The sequence below is a fragment of the Buteo buteo genome, chromosome 1 (assembly GCF_964188355.1).
Source record: "Buteo buteo chromosome 1, bButBut1.hap1.1, whole genome shotgun sequence".
NCBI lineage: Eukaryota > Metazoa > Chordata > Aves > Accipitriformes > Accipitridae > Buteo > Buteo buteo.
The window spans coordinates 78,748,721-78,768,155 of NC_134171.1; the positions used below are offsets into that span (position 1 = coordinate 78,748,721).

At 39.3% G+C, this 19,435-nt stretch overlaps 1 protein-coding gene across 1 annotated transcript in view; it reads right to left on the reverse strand.

Moving 5' to 3' along the window:
- The window catches only part of AFG2A (AAA ATPase AFG2A), a 208,260-nt gene that overhangs the window by 140,705 nt on the left and 48,120 nt on the right, over positions 1-19,435 (reverse strand). Inside the window, exons 13-14 of the mRNA XM_075036893.1 lie at positions 19,171-19,250; positions 5,120-5,246 (exon numbers count right to left, since the gene is read on the reverse strand). Of these exons, the coding sequence (XP_074892994.1) occupies positions 5,120-5,246; positions 19,171-19,250 (207 nt within the window). The remainder of the gene's footprint in view (positions 1-5,119; positions 5,247-19,170; positions 19,251-19,435) is intronic.

Consider the following 19,435-nt stretch of genomic DNA (forward strand, 5'->3'; position numbering starts at 1 on the left):
AAAGCTGGCCCTGCTGAAGCAGGAGGCTGGACCAGAAGACCCCCAGGGGCTCCTTCCAACCTAGAGTATTTTATAATCTTTGATCAACTGGAGGGGTGTCACAGCGGGAAACATAGCATATGACTGATGGATTACGTGGGTTGTAACTCTACAGTTCCATATTTGGGAAAACTGAAATCCTACCAAGTCAAAGCTGTAACATAGGAAGAACCTCTAGTAAGATATATCTGACCAAAATGGAAATCACAAATAGGCAAATATGTAAATAGGAAAATATATTACATGGTAGTGAGTTAAGTTTGTGCCACTGCATCTGCCTGCTACATATGCTTGTAGCATCACCTGCTTTATAACAGCACATACACATTTCCAGACAATAATGAATAAATATGCAAGATTTTCCTATTCCTTTTAACTTGTAAAACTGAAAACCTAAATATTTGAATTTCTTCCATAAGCCTGCAGAAAGACAGAACTTTGATGTTTTTAAAGAGGAAAGATTATTTACTTTTGCTGCAGGCAAGAAATTATAATTTCTTTACTCATTCTGCCAAATGGCTCTATCATGCATTTTTTATTTTCATCAAAACAAGCCACTTTAAATTAAGGTTGTCCCATAACTACACAGTAATCAACATTTGGAGGGTCAGATCAACTTGATGAACCTCTGTTTGACTTCTTTGCCCAAAAGACTCCTCCAAATCCAAGTGAACGATGGGGCAAAGGAGCTTTATTCCCTTTCCTCATGCTTGGCAGTTGCTAGGAAGAATACAGGCTGCAGGTTTTTTTTATATTGTTCACGTAAGCAGAACAGAGATCTCAATAGCATCCATGTGGTTCTTAAACCAAATAAGGTAAATTCAAACCCAGTGGTTAATACAGTGAAGCCAACAGAGCTTATCTAAGGAACAGCAAAACTTGCAGGTGAATGAAGAGAAGGTGGAAGAGGAAGAAAGTGAGAAGGAAGGCTAGGGAGCAGGAAGTTTTTAAAAGGCAAAATAAATATGCAAAAGGAGGCAGCAAAAATCCTCTGCACTGGCACAATACGCAGAACACGTGTTCTTATACCAACATGCAAGATGCTTTGAAATTAGGAGCCAAGCCCTCCCGTACTAACAAAGCATTCGTAAAGAATCAGCTCTTCTGTATTCAACGTACCACGTTTAAACTACACTGAAGCCCGTGAACACGGACAAAATCCAGACCGTCATCAATCTAGAGACAATGGGCAACGTTGACAGCACAGCATCTCATTAATCTTCATTTGTCCTATCACATCCTGTCATTCTTATGCAAATAGCATATTTGAGGATACATCTTTTCTGCACCCCACGATAAGGAGAAGTGAAGCTGTCAGGAGCACCAGGATGTCATCCTATACCACAGGCCATCACTTCACTCAGCGCCTCATGTTTTACATCACAGCTAATGTGTTTGACATTCAAATTTGACCCAGCAGGAGGTAAAACTATCTGATGCCGCAGCAACATGCATCTCGCTTCCTGTGCTAAAACATTCACCAAGGTCCCTGCTGATCTGACAGTCTCTCTTCCTTCTCTTTACCCTTGCTAATGGAGATTGAAACACTGCTTAAGAGAAAAAAAGATACCTGCGTGAGCACGTACTGATAGCAAGTCACCCTTCTCACCCAAGAAGTAAGCCCATTACTAAAAGGCTAGGAAAACAGGTTCCACTAAAAAAGGACACACAAAACCTGATGAGTTGGTCTAGGTTTTCTTTCATGGAGATCTGTCAGACTACACCTGAAAACTTGTCCACATATATGTCTGAATAGAACATTTAATTTCAAGCTAAGTACCTTAAACACAGTGTTCAAAATATTTTATGTGAGGTTTTGGGGGGTGAGTGATCTCTCTTGTTAGGCCAACTGATACATGGGAGAATACAGACAAGCTTTGACTCATAAGCAGCTCCATAAAGTTACTGTAAAACATTTTAGGTATGAAAAATCACTCCTGAGTGGGTAAGTTACCAAAAACAAAAAGTATTTCACCAATTATTGCTCATCAATTCTACTTATAGAATGAAGAATAAAAGGGAAGATTTTACTATTATTACTGACTCAGAGTGTTTTGTCTCTGTATCACTTTCAAAGAATGTTCAGAACATCTTGTTCCAGAATATTTCCCTTCCAAGAGAAATCACTTTCTGTATCATACATGGCTGAAAACAGTATGTGCCGGTTTTGTTTTCTTATGAAAAATTGAAACTAACCCAAAGTATTTCCAGCATCACTTGAATGGGATGCAAAGTAGCTAAGTGCTACAAACATGGGACACAATTTAAGGTTGGAATAATATTTCAATACAATCATGACATCTTAGAGAAATTACCTTATTAATGGACATTTGTAACAAGTCAAAACAAGTTTACCATTAAACATAACTTTATAACGTCTGACTCAAAATCTATTCACTACCCAAAAGCAACAGACTGTCGTGTTTGCAGGGATGATGAAGTCTGCACTAGGCTCAGGGGAGTACCCTTACATTTGCTATTCCCATGTGCTGTTTTCAAATTACAAAAGATTAATCATCACATATTTGCCAGTTAAGAAGCAGCCACATAAATGAAGATGCTGAATGCATTATTACCAATTTTGTAGGCATGTAATATAAAAACTTACAAAGCCTGTATTCCTCAAGCATTTCTTGGTTTGAAAAGCTAAAAGATAGTCACAAAAAGCATACCAGATATCTTCCCAGTCTCTGGAAGTAGAGAAAACAGACTGCCTTGTGCTTTTATACCATATGTAAAGTTCATGCATTAAAAATTACTGTACATACACCTATGAAAACATGACATTCCTTTATTGTAATACATAACTGAACCAGTATTTCCATATAAAATATCAAATTGATTTAACAAAATGTTACCTTTTCAAAGGGATCACTGATCACGAAGTAAACTAAAGCCAATACTGAAAGATTTCCATTAAGTGAAGTTCACAATACAAGTGCTTTCTGGTGTCAGTCTTCTTTCTTCCAGAGGCAAAAAACAGAAGTGCAACTCGTGCACTGCAAATATTGCATAGAGACAGGAGAAGATGGTGGCCTGGTATAGCCTGTCTGGTCTGGGTGAAGCATGATGTGAGCAATACCAACTCAAATGAGATTCTCCAGTGCCTTTAAATCAAAGTTTAAAATCCCATTCCTCCAGATTGGTGAAATTTTGCTCTGCTATTCTATAAGTGAATGCTTTCTACAAAGTTACCAGAACTTTTTTTTCCATTATATCTTGGTAACAACAGTTTTAGATTTTTATTTAAAACATCCATTCATGGCTTCTTGCTAACAAAATTCCTATAGTCACACAGCTTGCTACTGCGGGGGGCACTGTCTGATGCAACTTTTTCCCTCTTCTTTACATTTGGAGTCAAGACTATCAGCTTTACTTGAGGAAAGAAAACATAAGATATGTTGTCATCTAAACAAAACTGTGCTGTTAGTTCTTAACAGTTTACCACCCCATAAAATTCAGATGCACAAAAGATGTCAAATTTTTACCCACCATATTAAAATGAAAACTTGCAGTCCGAGGCTGAGAGGTCCAGATTTGCATCAGTGATGTAGTGGCATCAGTTGGCAGTGATCTAGTAACTTAGGTTCTATCTAAAAGTTCCTGGTATTGCAGGGTGGCACCCCTAATACATGGTAGTACTATCCCAATATTGCCAATATTTCAAATAAATACTGTCCCAGTAAGCCAGAATTTAAAATAAAACTAAAATGTAAGAAAATAGCATTCACTGTGGGCCCAAGAGATATCCAGCAAACAGGAGAATGACACAGAACTGAATTACCAGGTGGTGATGGAGATAACACCCTACAATGTTGAACTGACACAGAAGGAAATCTCCTCTCCGTTCAACAAACAGAATTTTGTTTCAAATTCAGCTTAGTCTGACCCCAAAGAACAGTCACCAAAGAAAACTGAAATCAATTTCACAAAAGTGGAATCTTGAAAATTTCAATTTTGCACAAGCATATTTTTCACTGATGAGTTTTATCATCTTTTACTGAAAACTCTGCTAGCTCTACTTTGGCATGGTAGGCACAAAGATAATGTGTAAGTAAGCTCTAAGTAAGCCTTTGTCAAGACACCATCAGCTGTGTGGCTTCCTCCAGTTCAAAAGGGAAGAGTCTGTGTTCTGGAGCCAAAATACAACTTTTTTTCTTAAGACTTCATGTGTATATGGACATTCATTTAAAAGTGTGTGCTTTGTATGTATTTTGCCCCTGAATGCTCCAAGACAAACAGAAAAGACTATTCCAGAAACAGTTTAAAATGGGAGAATTTGTTAGCATTAAAATATTTAAGAAACTTATAAGAAACCCTAGAAAAGATCAGGAAAAATAAATTTCATTAGCTTGTCATCAAATTCATTAATGTTGTAAAGGTGAAAAGTTGTGGAATAAAGAACCTTACCAACACTACAAAACATATCTTAAAGGAAATCACTTCAGACTGGTCCGTCTACTGCACTTAGCTGTGAGAAGACACAGCAGTGGTAGACTGTTTTAAAGTGGATTTTCTAGAGGGCTGCTGGGTTGGTTTTGTGTTTGGAGGTTTTCTGCAGTAAGTGTTACAACCCTCCCCTTTTTACAAACTTGAAATGTTCTTGTCGCTCCAGCAGAGCTGCCGCAGGATCTAAGGAGAAATTGCACTGTTTACAGTTGGAAACTGTATTGCTGGCAGCAGGCTAATGGCACCAGGAGATATTTAATCTTTTGAAAGGAAGTAACTAATGAAACCAACAAACTCCAGCAAACTCCTGCATAAACAAACACAACAGAAGCAAAAACCACAGCAGCAGTTTGACAGAAATGTTGTTGCACAAGTTCAATGAGCTTGATTTAAGGAAAATTTCTTCTAGGAAACAGATACTTAAGGCTATCACAAAACATTTTGTTTCTGTTAAAAATTCAGGGGGGGTGAGGGCCATAATCTTTTCCTTTGCCTTATCTTCATTTTCAAACTTCTACTCTTAATCATTAAATTGATTAGACAACAGTCTGGAGAGTACAAGAGGACGGAATTAAACCAAAATCTGGTCTTCTCAAGAGAACAGGATATATGACAGTGCATCTATTCGTACCTTGTCTATCATGTCCGGTCTGTTTGTAGCTGCCAAAATTGTCACGTCCTTCAGCTGTTCTATCCCATCCATTTCCGTTAACAACTGAGCCAAGACACGGTCTGCTACATTTCCAGCACTCGAAGAGCTGATTTAAAAAAAAAAAAAAAAAAAGTCACAGCATTAGCTTTCCCTTCCTAGAAAATTGGAGAAAGGAAAGAATATACTGTTCTTTTGAATTTACAGGGATCCATCTTTTTATCTTAATTCTTTCTGCTTTTTATTTTCACCTTCAATCCCTGAAACAGTATCAGTCATACAAAGTGAGTAAAAGCAAATCAGAGACTTAGTCCTTCAAAAGATTTCTTGGTATTCAGTAAAGCAACTGAGGTTTTTTTACCTACTACCGTGCTATGTAGGTTGTAAAGAATTTAACACAATGTGGATATCTGGAGTAAACATTTTTAAGATAACTGAAGTCATGCAGCTTCTTTACTAGTCAGACAAGCTTTCATTTTTAGGACCATCTAAGTCAAGTGCTTACACCACCCTATGCAGTATAAAAACATCAGGTAGTTATGTATTTTGCAGAATTGCTCTACATTTTTCTGTTCTCCCCATCAAATAAGAAGAAACTGAGTGTTGACCAACTGCCTCATAATAGTATCATCAGTCCTTCAACTCAGCTGATTTTCCAGATACCAGGAAAAAAAAAAAAAAGAGAAACAGAAAACTCCAGTTTTGAAATCACCAGTATGCGAAAAACCTAAACAGACAAGGCATAAACTATTCTAGGCTTTTGGGTTTTTGGGGGTTTTTTTTGGTTTTGGTGTTGGTTTTTTTTTTTAGTTTGGAATTAGCTCTGGTAACCTTGAAGTTTATGGAAAATTTGCTCAAATTGCTTAACTACATGTAACAAAAAGCATTTTAGAAATAAACTCTATTATTTTCATTAAAGCGTCTAATATTTTAAAAAGAATAACCAGATGATGTACTACCTTCTTCCTAGGCAATTCTTTGACACATAAATATGTTTGCGCATACTTATATATGTGTGTGTACATATATTCACATGTATAACAAAGAATGCAGAAAAGGAAGACGTTGCATAAATCAAATCAAGAGACTAAGCACACATGTTGTGATAAATAGTACATTTCATGAACAGTTGTGTTCTTTATAATATCCTTCTAATTCCACATAAAGAGGCTTTATTTCTGAAACAGTATAAAAAACAAGTGACCACACACTATGTAATTTTTTATTTTTGAAAGGATACTAGACCTAAGAGCTACTAGGACCATACACAGAAACCTGCATAGGCTCATATGTTGGCAGATGCACTACACAAATGACGTATATGTGTTCCCTGTAGCACCCAACTCTATGCATAAAGTACAGGAGGCCGGGGCGAGCGCAGGCAGCAGCTCAACCCAAAAGTTCCCTCTGCTAAGCAGGTACACGGAAGCTGAAGCAGGCTGGGCAAAGTGGCTGGGGATTGCTAGATAGTGCCAAAAATGCAGGGTTTTACCCTCCTTTGCCAGAAACCAGGAGCCCCGCTCTTGGCACACGCCAAAAGCTTCACTGTTTACCACACAACCTTCCCTTGCGGACGGCACACACGCACCTACATCTTCCTTTAGCAATGGGACTGCTCTTCCAGGGCTATTCCCCCCTCCACTGCACATGGGAAGGCTTAATTTCTCTACCCTTAAACAGGCCCTTTTTAATACAATTTTTAAAAATTAATCTCTCCAATTCTTCCAGATCCCTCTAACTTCATACTAAGAAGCAAGAAGAAGTCTGATGCTTAAAATGAGGCCGGGTTTCCTCCTGCAACATACATTTTTCTACTATCACCCCAAATCTACAGAGAATTAAGATAATTTTTTAACCTCAAATTTTTTGAAAGTCCTTTTCCAAAAGTACTCTTAAATGTTTATACAGATATACAGGCACCTACACACGCAAATGCAGTACAATTACCCTGCCAAACGCTGGTATCCAAAAAGAAATACTAGATTTTAAAATACAAGCGCTCCAATTATTTCCAAAAGATAGAGAATACACACATATAGTTGCATAGTTATTACGCACATATATTGCCGCAGCACTGCCATCAACCACCAGCACACATGCAACCATAGTGCTTCCTAAATGTCCCACAGCCAAAGCAACAGTAACGACCCCATCGTTGCTGTACAGATCTCCTCCAAATAAATTCTCTAACATTCCTATTCTGCAACTGCTTCTGTAATCTTCCAGTGCAAAACAGTTAACTTATCAGACCTAGTCTGGAAAATATCTTTGAGGAGCTATAATAAATGTTGGCTAAATGTTGGCTAACAGAATATTTAGGTTGCTAAGAAATATTAAAGAAGGGACTTGGGTTAGCTAGTCGTCAGCTTTTCAGTTTGTTGCAGCCGCATTAGAAATTCCCATGTGATATTAGAACGTTTCTAACATACCCCTGGGTCACGGTCCCATTGACTTATAGACGGCTGAACATGATAAAACGCTTCAGGTGTTGGACAAGGATAGTAAATGCTTTTCGAAGGACACGGAGCTTAAAGGAAATTAAAATCAACTTTGTAACATAAGCTAGTCTCAGTAGGGATTCAGGCCTCCCATCTTGCATAAGTTTCACATTTACTCAACCTTATACCCAGTAGACTGCACACAAGAAAAAGCTAAGCAAAAGAAAAAATAATTGTAAGACTGGGACCAAAATGTTAACATTATATGAAAGGATCTGAAGCTAGACCACTTTGGGGGAGATGCTAAACTTTTTTTTTTTTTTTTTTTTTAAGGATACAAAGAAGAAATATTTGGTTTTAAAGAGAGGTGGCTAGAACGGATATTACATCTTTTCCCAATATAAACATTTTCTTACAAGCTTCAGACTGAAAAGAAAAAAAAAAAAATAAAGCATTTATTCTAAAGAAAACCCCCACTGTTACAGGGGAACGTACACTGCAAAGACTTTCATGCAATTAGGACATAATCAGAATATTGCAGTTAAGCGATCACTGATGGCATAATATAGCTCAAACAATGAAGGGGGATACCAGTACATTATTAGGGACTTTATTATTACCTGTTAAAAGTGGAGTAAAAAAAATTTTAAAACCACGCATGCAAAAAATATCAATAATAAAAATAGTATCAAATGAAGAGGTGCCTGAGACCTATGGCACCAGGAATTTCCAATTTCAGTGCTTTTATTTACATAGTTCGCTAAGCTGTCATATGATGCACCATTTTTAGCACAGTCTACAGCAAATTAGCTTTTGCCTTAACAGGATACCCTATAAAAATCATAGGCAGGCACAGGTTTACAGCGAGAGATCTCTTTACCAGCTGCTTGGAGCTGCATCAGAGCCACACCATGCTCTCCGAGAGCTCTAGCACTGCCCAAGCTGTTAATCTGAAGGGTGACACGCAAGTATGCGTTTTTCCATTTTCCCATGATTTCCCAGCAAGGGTTTCAAATTAACACAGGCAACGTTCGTTAAGGCTGCCCAGACTTTTGACGCAAACGGCAGCCAGAGAAACAAATTATGATTAACCCTCCAGTGCCACGGAGACACTGCCAAAACCAACTTCCAGCCAAGGGGCTGCCTTCGCCCCCCTCACCTGACCTCCACACGTTGATATCATCATCACAACTGCATGGAAATAGTCCTCAAAAGGCACGTCCTGGTACAAACTAATTTCCTGTCAACACGCCACCTGCAAATCCAGGCAGTCAGAATTAAGCCCCTCACATAATCCACGCAGGGCCATGTGTGCACGGGTGCGCATATGCAAGAGCCGTGCCCTAATCAGAAATACCTTGAACTTCAAAATAAAAAATGTGTGAGCAAAGAGGAGTCTGGCTGCTCCATAAGGGCCTGAGAATTTCAAGTAATCTCTTGTGTTGCCCTAATGAAATACATCAGTCTGTAGGCTATGTGTTATTTTAATCTTTTTGCCAACCCCTCTTTCTTTAAAATCCTCAACGAAGGAGTCTTAAAGGCAAAAAATGTCTTTGCTTACTAGTTTATTACATCAGTTAGAGCCGGATATCCTCCCCTATGTGATATTTCAGCTAATCCTGCAAGTGTCCCACCAGTCTCAGACCAAGCACACATGCACTCCTGAACAGGCACTTCACTTGACCATCAGAGAAACTTCCTGAATGGCAAAAGCCTGTCAAGGTAAGACTATCCATGGATTAAAGCAGACCACTGAAGGTGAATATGAAAAACAAAACCTGTTCTTGGTATTTTATTTTAGCTAAAGGCACTTCCAATACATATTTTGACAGAATAAAACATGCATTCTACAGTGTACCAAAGCCTCACAATTAATCCAAATTAATTCTGGCCTTGTCTGATGGAACTGAGAGATTGTAAGCCCCAGCTCCAAATTCAGTATAGCAGGTGAGGACTATCCATAGCACCTTTTTTTTTTCCTTATCTCCTTTGGCCTTATCCAATGACCATTCTAACCAGCTGGATTCAGATCTCAGTGGGGACCAACATTTCCCCTTCAACATCTTAAGCCACGCTTATACTTCTTCCTGGGGATATAAAAGCAACTGCAGCCTGATTCTATCACTGCATCAAGGAGTATGTACAGTTCACTAACTTATATAGTTTTTCAAGCCGAGGAGATTTTGTTTCCAGACATAACCAGATGCATGAAATCACCAGATTTAAATCTGTTACCCTTCTTGCTATAGGCATTCTTTTGACAGCAACTGACTTCTTGGTTTGTACATTTTTACTTATTTAACTTCCTTTTCTTCTCCCCTCCCCCTTTATCTTACAGATTTTTTAATATTTGAAAACTGAAAACAGTCTGAGAACGTAGTCATTATGGTTTCAACTCATGATGAAATTTGGTAAGCATCACCACTGCGAGCTAATGCAAATGTACAGTTGCATCATCTGACAACCTAGAACGCTTCCAAAGCCAGTGGAATGAATGTTTTTTCAGAACACCAGATGTCATTTTCATTGGAAAACATACTTAAGTCTCAATCACCATTTAAATCCTGCAAAGGAGAACCAGTGACTCTCCATTCCATCACTGACTTCAATGGCACTGAAGCCTGTCTGAACACCTTAGCTTCAGAATCAGGACTTTAATTTAGTTACACTGCTAAATGATAGACGTAGAAATGCAAGAAATATTTACACAACAGCATTTTGAGCACTCTTAAATTCACAGCAACTGTGAAGCTACATAACCAGAAGGAAGTCTGAGAGGGCCCCTCTCCTGAAAAGCCCCATTTCTGCACAGATGACCCTACCTCAGGCAGATCTGCGAGGTCAAAGAGGCAGACCTCAGGAGAAGTAACCAGGATAAATTACTGCAGAGGGATTAATCTCCACACAGCTGAAATCTATAATGCAGGTTTTGCGAGATGGGAGTACAGCCCACCTTCTTTTCCAAAATGTTGTATCAGGCAAGATTTACATACAGATAAAAGCTGACTTTATTATTTTTTCCCCCCTAACAAAAGAATTGCAATCATAATCAAAATTTACAGATTTTAAAAATACTTGTGGACGTGATATAATCCCAAATAATTCTTTTACTGGAACCTCTGGAAATAATTTCCTATCAAAACAAATGTAAAACTCATTGACGTGACAAAATAGTTGCTATCAAAAAAATTAATATCAGTTGAAATAGACCTTTCTGGCAGGACTCTCCGCTTCTCCACAAACTACTGAGGTAAAAGGTTCCTGAAATACCAAAGCCCCCTGCCAGCACGCTCCCACACGAGAGTCGCCTTGCTCGCACAGTCTGAAGGATTTTTATTGAGTCTGACATTTCTGTCAGGGCTTTGTAGGGGTAACCTGTCAGCAAGGAGCACCTGCCAAGTCCGTCTTTTCAGTCCAACTGCTGGGATCATAATTGACTGTCACACTATTTTATTTCCTTCCCTCACAAACTCTGGTGAAATATCGCTTCGGCAGTTCAAGGTTTTCCACAGCATTAAAAAATAATAATCTACTCCAATAGCATTACCAGAAAAATAATAATTGCAGCATCTTCCCAGATAGCAAATTTCACTCAGAAATTCTATCAGTGGGGCATTTTGTCCAGCAGAATAGATACTGCCATGCCAGGTAGAAAAAGCAGGCTCTTCCACACAGATATGCCCTGCTGAAATATTAATTCAGTCAGAATATTGTCGTTTCTGAAGATAGCAGAGCGGGCCCTTATGTTAGCTTTGAACTTTTTTTCCCTTGAATGCTACTGGGGCTTCAAAACCCAAACTTTATTAAATATACTACATTTACAGAGACATGTATGTTTACATAATCAGCACAATATCACTGTTTTTTCCCCACAGGAGTTTTCCCTCTCCCCCTTAAAATCACAACACCTTTTACATCACGTACTTATTTCTGCTTACAAGCACGATTCCTGTTTTGAGCTACCTAACTGTCATCCACAATTACTAACTGATTCCTCTATGTACATGCATTCACAACAAAAGAGATATGTCATAAATCAAAAAGGCATAGCAAACATACCTAGGTCTAAGCGATCATAATAAAAACACTGGGCCATATTAACTTCTGGCACATACATGGTACAACTTCAACGCATATTATTAATTCAGACCACTACAGATACTGCAGGCTTGGATGTTATTAAATAGTCTAGGAGAGATATACAGGATGCAAATCTTGTACGTTATCAGTTAAATATTTTGGCTATTCATTAAAAATAAAACAAACAACAACAAACAAACAGAAAACCACCAACAACCAAACCAGTGCTAAGATAAGAAACATTCCCCATAACAGGGAATTTTCCTGCCTGTGTCATCAGAAAAACTCTGAAAGAAGCTAATCCTAAATCCTTCCCTCCATCAGCACCCTACAATTAGATGCTGTTGTATTCTGTATGCACCTGTATGAGCTATTACCCACTATATTGTTTCACATCTTCCCTGTTTCCTCAAGAGCAAAATTCAAGTACTACAGAAGGGAAATCTCCAGAGGAAACCTGGGAAAGTCTGGGAAATTCAGAGACTGGGTAGAATATTTACCTTTACGGTCACCTCCAGGCCAAAATGGTGTTTTGCCAACTGTCAATTCACTGATTAAGTGTGGTTCATGTCTTTTGGTTTTTAAGACATTAGAAAAGCATAGAAAAATAAAGAACTCCTAGTATTCCTTGAGTGGCCTCCAACTTCTAAGCAAGCTTCCTAAAAAGAGAAGATGAGCTTTGTGAAAACAGGAAACAGTGCTCAGCTGTCAGCAAGTGACTTTGAAACAAATGGGCTATAGACTGCTGAAGAAACATCCTAATCCTCCACAGTCATGCAACCAGCCTCTTCCATTTGCCCAAATTTCTTATTATTGCAGCCTCCCGAAGTTACTGAAGTAGGCCCAGAAAAATGAAACACAATGAAAGGAGAGAAAAGGAAGAAAGGAGCCAGTCTGAGACGAGTTTGGAATCAACAGGCTTTCTTCCAGAGGGCTTTCCCCAAGCACATCTCCAAATCCTTATGTACCCAGGTGGTGATCCGTCGTCCATTTCCATCTGCCTGCAACTAATTCCAGACACACGTCCATGAAAGATGGATGTTAGACCTTGCTTTCATCTGGCCCTGGCACCATCTAGCTAAAACAGGAAGGATGCTAATGTCAAGAGTTCTCCTATTCTGTTAACACAGACATTGCCTTAAAAAAACCCCAAACACACACCTGATGCACAGTAAATTTCCCATTTCCTTTCTTTCTGTTTTCCTCAGCATTTCTCCTCTGCACATTCCTAGAAGTTAATCAAGTTGAAAACTGTAATGAATCATGTCTACCAGGGAAGCAAGTACAGTTTAAGTTGGAAGTATTACAGACCTAGAAGTAACTAAGTAGACTAGATTTCATTTCATTATAACAATATTTAAGTATAAGAGGTTTCACTTTCATCTGGAATAAGTTTCATTTATAAGTTTTAATTACAAGTATGTTCCCCTTATATTTCATTTAAAGTAAAAAAAAAAATTAATAGAGAAGAAAATAAAAGACCTTCAATAGTTATAGTCCTAACCCCACAGGCAGTTGTAGCCTGCTTGGGCCCATTTAGTGTCGGTAAGCCGACCTTTTTCCATTGCCAACACCATATCGGGACTTGAAGTGGTCACCACGTATGCTCACTTCTGATCCCTCTAATCCTGGTATCTGTTTCAAATGGGTCTCTGGCAGGAATCCAGACAGAGGCTCAAATTCATGTCTTTGGCTGAAGCATCTTGCTGCAGGTCAGCTTTGCCACAGCACTCCCAAGCACTGCAGAACAGGCTTACCTACATTAACAGACTTGATTAGTCCCTCTAAACCCTGTACATTCATCTATGCACTTGAATGACTTCAAGAAAAGGGTTTACAGATCCAGTCCTGCTTCCACTGATGCCAACAAAAGTCTCTACTGACTTCAAACGTCTGAATTATAATACAGGCTGGCAAAGTTACAAATTATTGGGGTTTTTTAAACAAAAAGGAAGAAACACAGATTTAGAATGCATTGCGATAAAGGATTCCCAAGCACAAATACAGGCTGGGTGATGAGTGGATTGAGAGCAGCCCTGCGGAGAAGTACTTGGGGGTGTTGGTTGACGAGAACCTCAACATGACCCGGCAATATCCACTCGCAGCCCAGAAAGCCAACCATATCCTGGGCTGCAACAAAAGAAGCGTGACCAGCAGGTTGAGGGAGGTGATTCTCTCCCTCTACTCAGCTCTCATGAGACCCTACCTGGAGTATTGCATCCAGCTCTGGGGCCCCCAACGTAAGAAGGGCATGGACCTGTTGGAGCGAGTCCAGAGGAGGGCCACGAAGATGATCAGAGGGCTGGAGCACCTCTCCTGTGAAGACAGGCTGAGAGAGTTGGGGTTGTTCAGCCTAGAGAAGAGAAGGCTCTGAGGAGACCTTATAGCAGCCTTCCAGTACCTAAAGGGGGGCTTACAGAAAAGATGGGGAGGAACTCTTTATCAGGGAGTGTAGTGATAGGATGCAGGGCAATGATTTAAAACTGAAAGAGGGTAGATTTAGATTAGTTCTAAGGAAGAAGTTCTTCACTGTGAGGGTGGTGAGGCACTGGGACAGGTTGCCCAGAGAGGTTGTGGATGCCCCATCCCTGGCAGTGTTCAAGGCCAGGTTGGATGGGGCTTTGAGCAACCTGGTCTAGTGGAAGATGTCCCTGCCCATGGCAGGGCGGTTGGAACTAGATCATCTTTGAGGTCCCTTCCAACTCAAACCATTCTATGATTCTTGCTAGACAAGAAGCGTTAACGAGTTTGTTTTAAAATTAAAGGCATTGCAGATATTTATCATATATACACACAACCTATGGGTAATGCTATTTGTTAAAATTGCTATTCCAAAGCAAATTACAAGCTTTACTGTACGATTAAATTGTTTCAAAACTTCACTTTTTCATCACTCCTTGCTAGGCCTAAAATAGAAAGTTGGCACTGGACATGCAGCTTTTATACCAGACAATATTTCTATTTGCATACCAAATTCCAAAACTTTAAAGAATTCAAGCAGCAATCACAAAAGTTTTGAATGCCTCAACTCTCTATCACATCCAAACACAGCTCAGGTATTACAGGGAATCAGCTGATGTTCCCCAATTCAGGGACAACCAGTGCCAACATAAGCCTCCTTGCCTAACTGAGCCAGCTGCTAGAATCAGGTCCCTCACAACACAAGTGTGGCACGGGAAACTCCATTTCTTCCATGTGTTCTTTGTTCAGTTGCTTTTGCCTTTGCGTGAGTAATACTAGGGTGACAGTACCTCCTCCATCTCTACTACTGGTAATTTACCCTGTGCAAGGTGGTTTTCTGCTGAGAACCTTGATCCTACCTAATGCCACTTTGCTCTGTCCCTGGAGGGTCCAGCCCGTAGGTTTCATTGCGCAGCTGCAATACACTGACCTCCTTCACGACAGGGGCTGCCGACTATACCAGGGAATTTGCATAGGTACAAAAATGCAACGGTATGTTCAAGTGTAATATGTGAAGTGTACAGTATAAATACGTGCTAAAATATTCCAGACAGACAGACAGCTTGGTTTAAAAACAGAAGATTTATCACAGTCCCTGTTAGAAGCAGAGGTGGCACAGTACAGAAGAGAAGCTGCTGTTCTTCACAGCTTCACTTTAGAGGCCTGAGGGCCTCAAAAGTTAAGACTGCAAATATTTTAATACCTAAAGTGGAAACAGTATGTCTTTCAGAGGTTCTGAGCATTTTAAGTTGTGGCTTAGGAATGTGTCTGTTCTCCCTCCCAGCATACAGGATAACATACCTCCCCAGAAAAGCATCATCATATTGTAGTTTCAGAGCATTGGTACCGAAGTCCCTTCACTTTGTCACTTCTACCCTCACTCTGAAAAAGGTTAGCATTATTCATCTACCAACTTGTTTTGGCCTCCAGAAGTAAAACACAAGGTACTGATTTTGTCCCTTGTCTTTCTTTTTTTTTCCCCTTTGAAAATGGCATTTGTCACTGTCTTCAACATCAGTCTACAACATTTCCCATCTTACATTACAAAGATTGGAAGTTAAAGGGGAAAATGCTTTGCTTCTGAAAAGCAAGAAAAGGAACAAATATGTCTCTTGACCAAAAATCCTAAAAATCCTACTTATATAAACAATGCCCCATTTCCAAAGCACAGAGATTTCTTAAGTTCAGCAAACAGACTGTCTGTGCTGCATTTACACAGAGCCACGTTCATTCATCACTTTCAAGTCTAATTACCAAGCCATTTCCCTCTTGGCAACCTCTAATGGCCAGAAGAATTAGGTTTTACATGGTCAGGATACCAAGGGATAACAAATACCCATAACTCTTTGCAGCTGTGCAATTTGTAAAGCCTCTCAAGCTTAGTCCAGGCAAGGGATTACTGTGAGGCAAACTTTCCTCCTCATGCGCTGCTGTATCTGGACCAGTCCTGCGGGTCTCGCTTCAGTGCAGTCCCTCCTACAAAAAGTCATAACAACATCTTTCAAAAGTAAGAAAAAGTCATAACCCGCTTGTGGAAGGCAAATGCTAATTAGAACCACAAAGCAGTGGAAAAGGCTCCTTGCATCAAATAGTTCACCTCTCCCAGTGCACGACTGTTCCTTGCTGCACGTTAATTCGTGAAACGTCAGTTTTGTTTGAAAGATGTCAAGTGGTACGTTGCTGGAGCTCCTCCCATGTGACTAACTCACAGTGAAGAATTCTCTGCCAAAAGCCTTTCTGATTTGCAGAAGTTTTTCCTATCTCACTCATCATGACACCTCTAACTTTCTACCATCTTTTCTTCCACATGTTTATCATCTATCTTTTAGAATCAATTATAGTGAATGCCTCCCTTTTTCTTCATAGTCAGTCCATTCAGCTCCTAATTTTTTATTTTCAATTGTCTCTAAACTTCCTCTAACATCTCAACATAAGCCAGAGAGGGAAAAAATCTTCCAAGAGCACTAGAAGCACAGTGTAGCAGAACAAAATGCAGAAGTGAATACAGCTCAAATTATGTCTTCACCACCACACTGGAAACTCACGTCCATTCAGAAACACCCTTTCATCATCTTGCATCAAGGAATTCCAGACTTCTCCATCAAGCAAACGCTCCTTACACTGAACTACTTTTCTTCAGAGATGCAGGATTATATTTTTGTAAATTCTCTTTGAGGCTGATATGTATGCAGCCCACATTTTTAATTCTTCGATTAATATGTATCTGAATGCAGCTACAGTGTTTGCCATGGACTAATGGCTTGTGCAGTGACAGAGACTCCACTACATGATGCAAAGGAGACATTACATTGAATGGCGCAAACAAGAAAATTCCTTAGCTTTCTTGATCTACCTGTATTACAACTAATTACAAAGTCTATTAGTTTGTATGTGCCTGCTGATGAGAAGGGATTGTTCTGTGATCTCTACAGAAGGTTGGGAGCAAAACGTTTGTGTTTTAAAGCCACAAGCTTTAGTCAAATCTAAACAAGTAATAATGGGTTAATGTGCTTTGAAGAGCAAAAGCATTAAGCAATTACTCAATGTTATTTCACATCTGTATTTCAGATCTAAACTATGCGTAAAACTACTCTCACAACTTAACAGCTTAGGCTTCTCTGTATCTCTGGACACGTCCTGTTAGGATCAGGAGAGGAGATTTGGGATTGAGCACATTCTGCACAAAGCACACAGCCCACAGAACCCTAACAAGGATTTAATCTGAGAGGAAAAACTTTTACAAAGCTGTATCACAGAGCGTTTTTCACTGCCAAGGCAGAGAAAACTAATTCACCCAATAGAAGGAACCGGGAGACAATATAAACAGGTGTTTCCTTGAAAAGTTCAGTATGGTTAGTAATAGTACAGGAAATGGATCTCCAGAGGCCACAAATCGTTAGCATCTCTAATGCATTTGCAAATTCCTACTGTGCAAAGTCAGCCTGTAAAAAAAGGCCATTTCTAATAAGTGCCTTGTCTGGTTTCCTACACCATTTAATTTCAGATGAATTTTATGAGAACTCTGCTACATATTTTACCTCCCATCTGGTTCAGATTTGACAATGAAATATTTGTGTGTCCCACCCTGTTCTTTTTAAAGCTCCAAAACCAGATGTCTCCAGCACAACATGACTGCAGCAGGTCATACCACATTCTTCAGCAAGCTGTGCCAGGCCTACTACCCCCCACAGACAGTCCCAGGTAAGGTAAAGTTGGGTTGTTTACTCCCTAAAAGAATAGAGCAAACAAACAAACAAACTCAACGCCTCTAGGGCACTGTGTGAAAAGGCTGATTAAAATTTACTATGGTTTATTCTTCCAAAAGGTTTTATCTTACGAAGTGGTGTTTCTGAAAACTAAACACATGAAGAATTGCAGCAGGGGAAGATATTCTTCCCCCCCCCACCATTGGCTTGATTCCAGCACACATTTTTGCAACTTCTCTATTGTGATAAGCAGGCAGGTGTTTCAGTGTGTACCACAGGGTGGCTAACATTTCTAGGCTGTTTACGAATTTCACATTTACAGACGTTGCATGTGAGAAGGATGCTGATGAAGATGTCTTTATCAGATTTTGCATTTTCAACATAAAATGTGTTTCTTTCTTAACAGTTTCACAGGGCAGCTCTATGCTGCATGTGATGCCACCTCCTATAATATAAACAACTTATTTGTGTCACTGAAATGTCAGAATGACAGATACAAATCGCCCTTTTGCAATACAAAGGAATCTGATTGTATAGATGCCGAGGTAGCTTCTTTTCCAGAAAAATGAAGTTGTGATGCGCCTTTAAACTGGACAAATACTTTCTACGTGCACATATTTGATAGTTTTTCACGCAGACCAAAACAGAAAAAAAGTACTTGCTCACAACAAGTAGTAGTATTTTATAAGAAGGTATCCCCCAAGAAAGACCACTTACAGAGCCTGTCAAATCTTAAATGCTACAGTAGCAACTAAAACCTGCTATAATCCTTGTTCAGACGACAGCTAAACATCTCTTGGAATCACAAAGCAGAATATTAAACAAAACATTGTTAGCTGCTTGCACAATAATCCCTTTTTAGCATCACACATGAAAGGACATAAGGGTTCCCAAATCTTTTCATGAAGTTTTCTCCAGTCTGGTGAAATGTTTAAATATAAGTGTAAATTGAGACATACGAGTAGCTTCCTTGGAAATTTGTGTTATATAGCATATGATCATATTGTTTGCTTGATGAAGACGCTATATTAGGCCAGTACAACAAGCCTGGGAAAAGAAAGGAGTTAGTTACTGGAAATAAATGCAAGCTAAAACCACAGAAAAGAGCTAAAGGGCATGAGAACCAGTAGAATCATTCCTGCTAATGAGATGAGAAAGGAGGAAGAACTCCACCAGCTTACCTGTTTATGCCAAGTTAAATGCACAAGTCACAAATGCTATCCTTCTGCATGTGGAATGAATATATTTAATAAAATAATTCTAGAAAGGTAATACAGTTGTGACTGCACAATGTAAGAGTAATTTATCAGAAAATAATGTCTGTGATTTTCGTAACAGGATTACTTACCTTCCCCTTTCAACTGCCAAGGCATCTATTTCATCAAAGAAAAGAATTGAAGGAGACACAGCTCTGGCTTTCCTAAAGATCTAGAAAAACAACAATTAAACACTCAGTTTTAAGGCGTGGAAAACTTTTACAGAATGCTATCACCCCCTGCACACCTCAAAATCTACAGAGCATCACAGAACAGACATAAGCCTTGTCTTTTTTTTTTTTTTTTTTTAAGCCAAAAAACCAGACCTCTTAGAAGTTATGAATAATACTGCGCGAT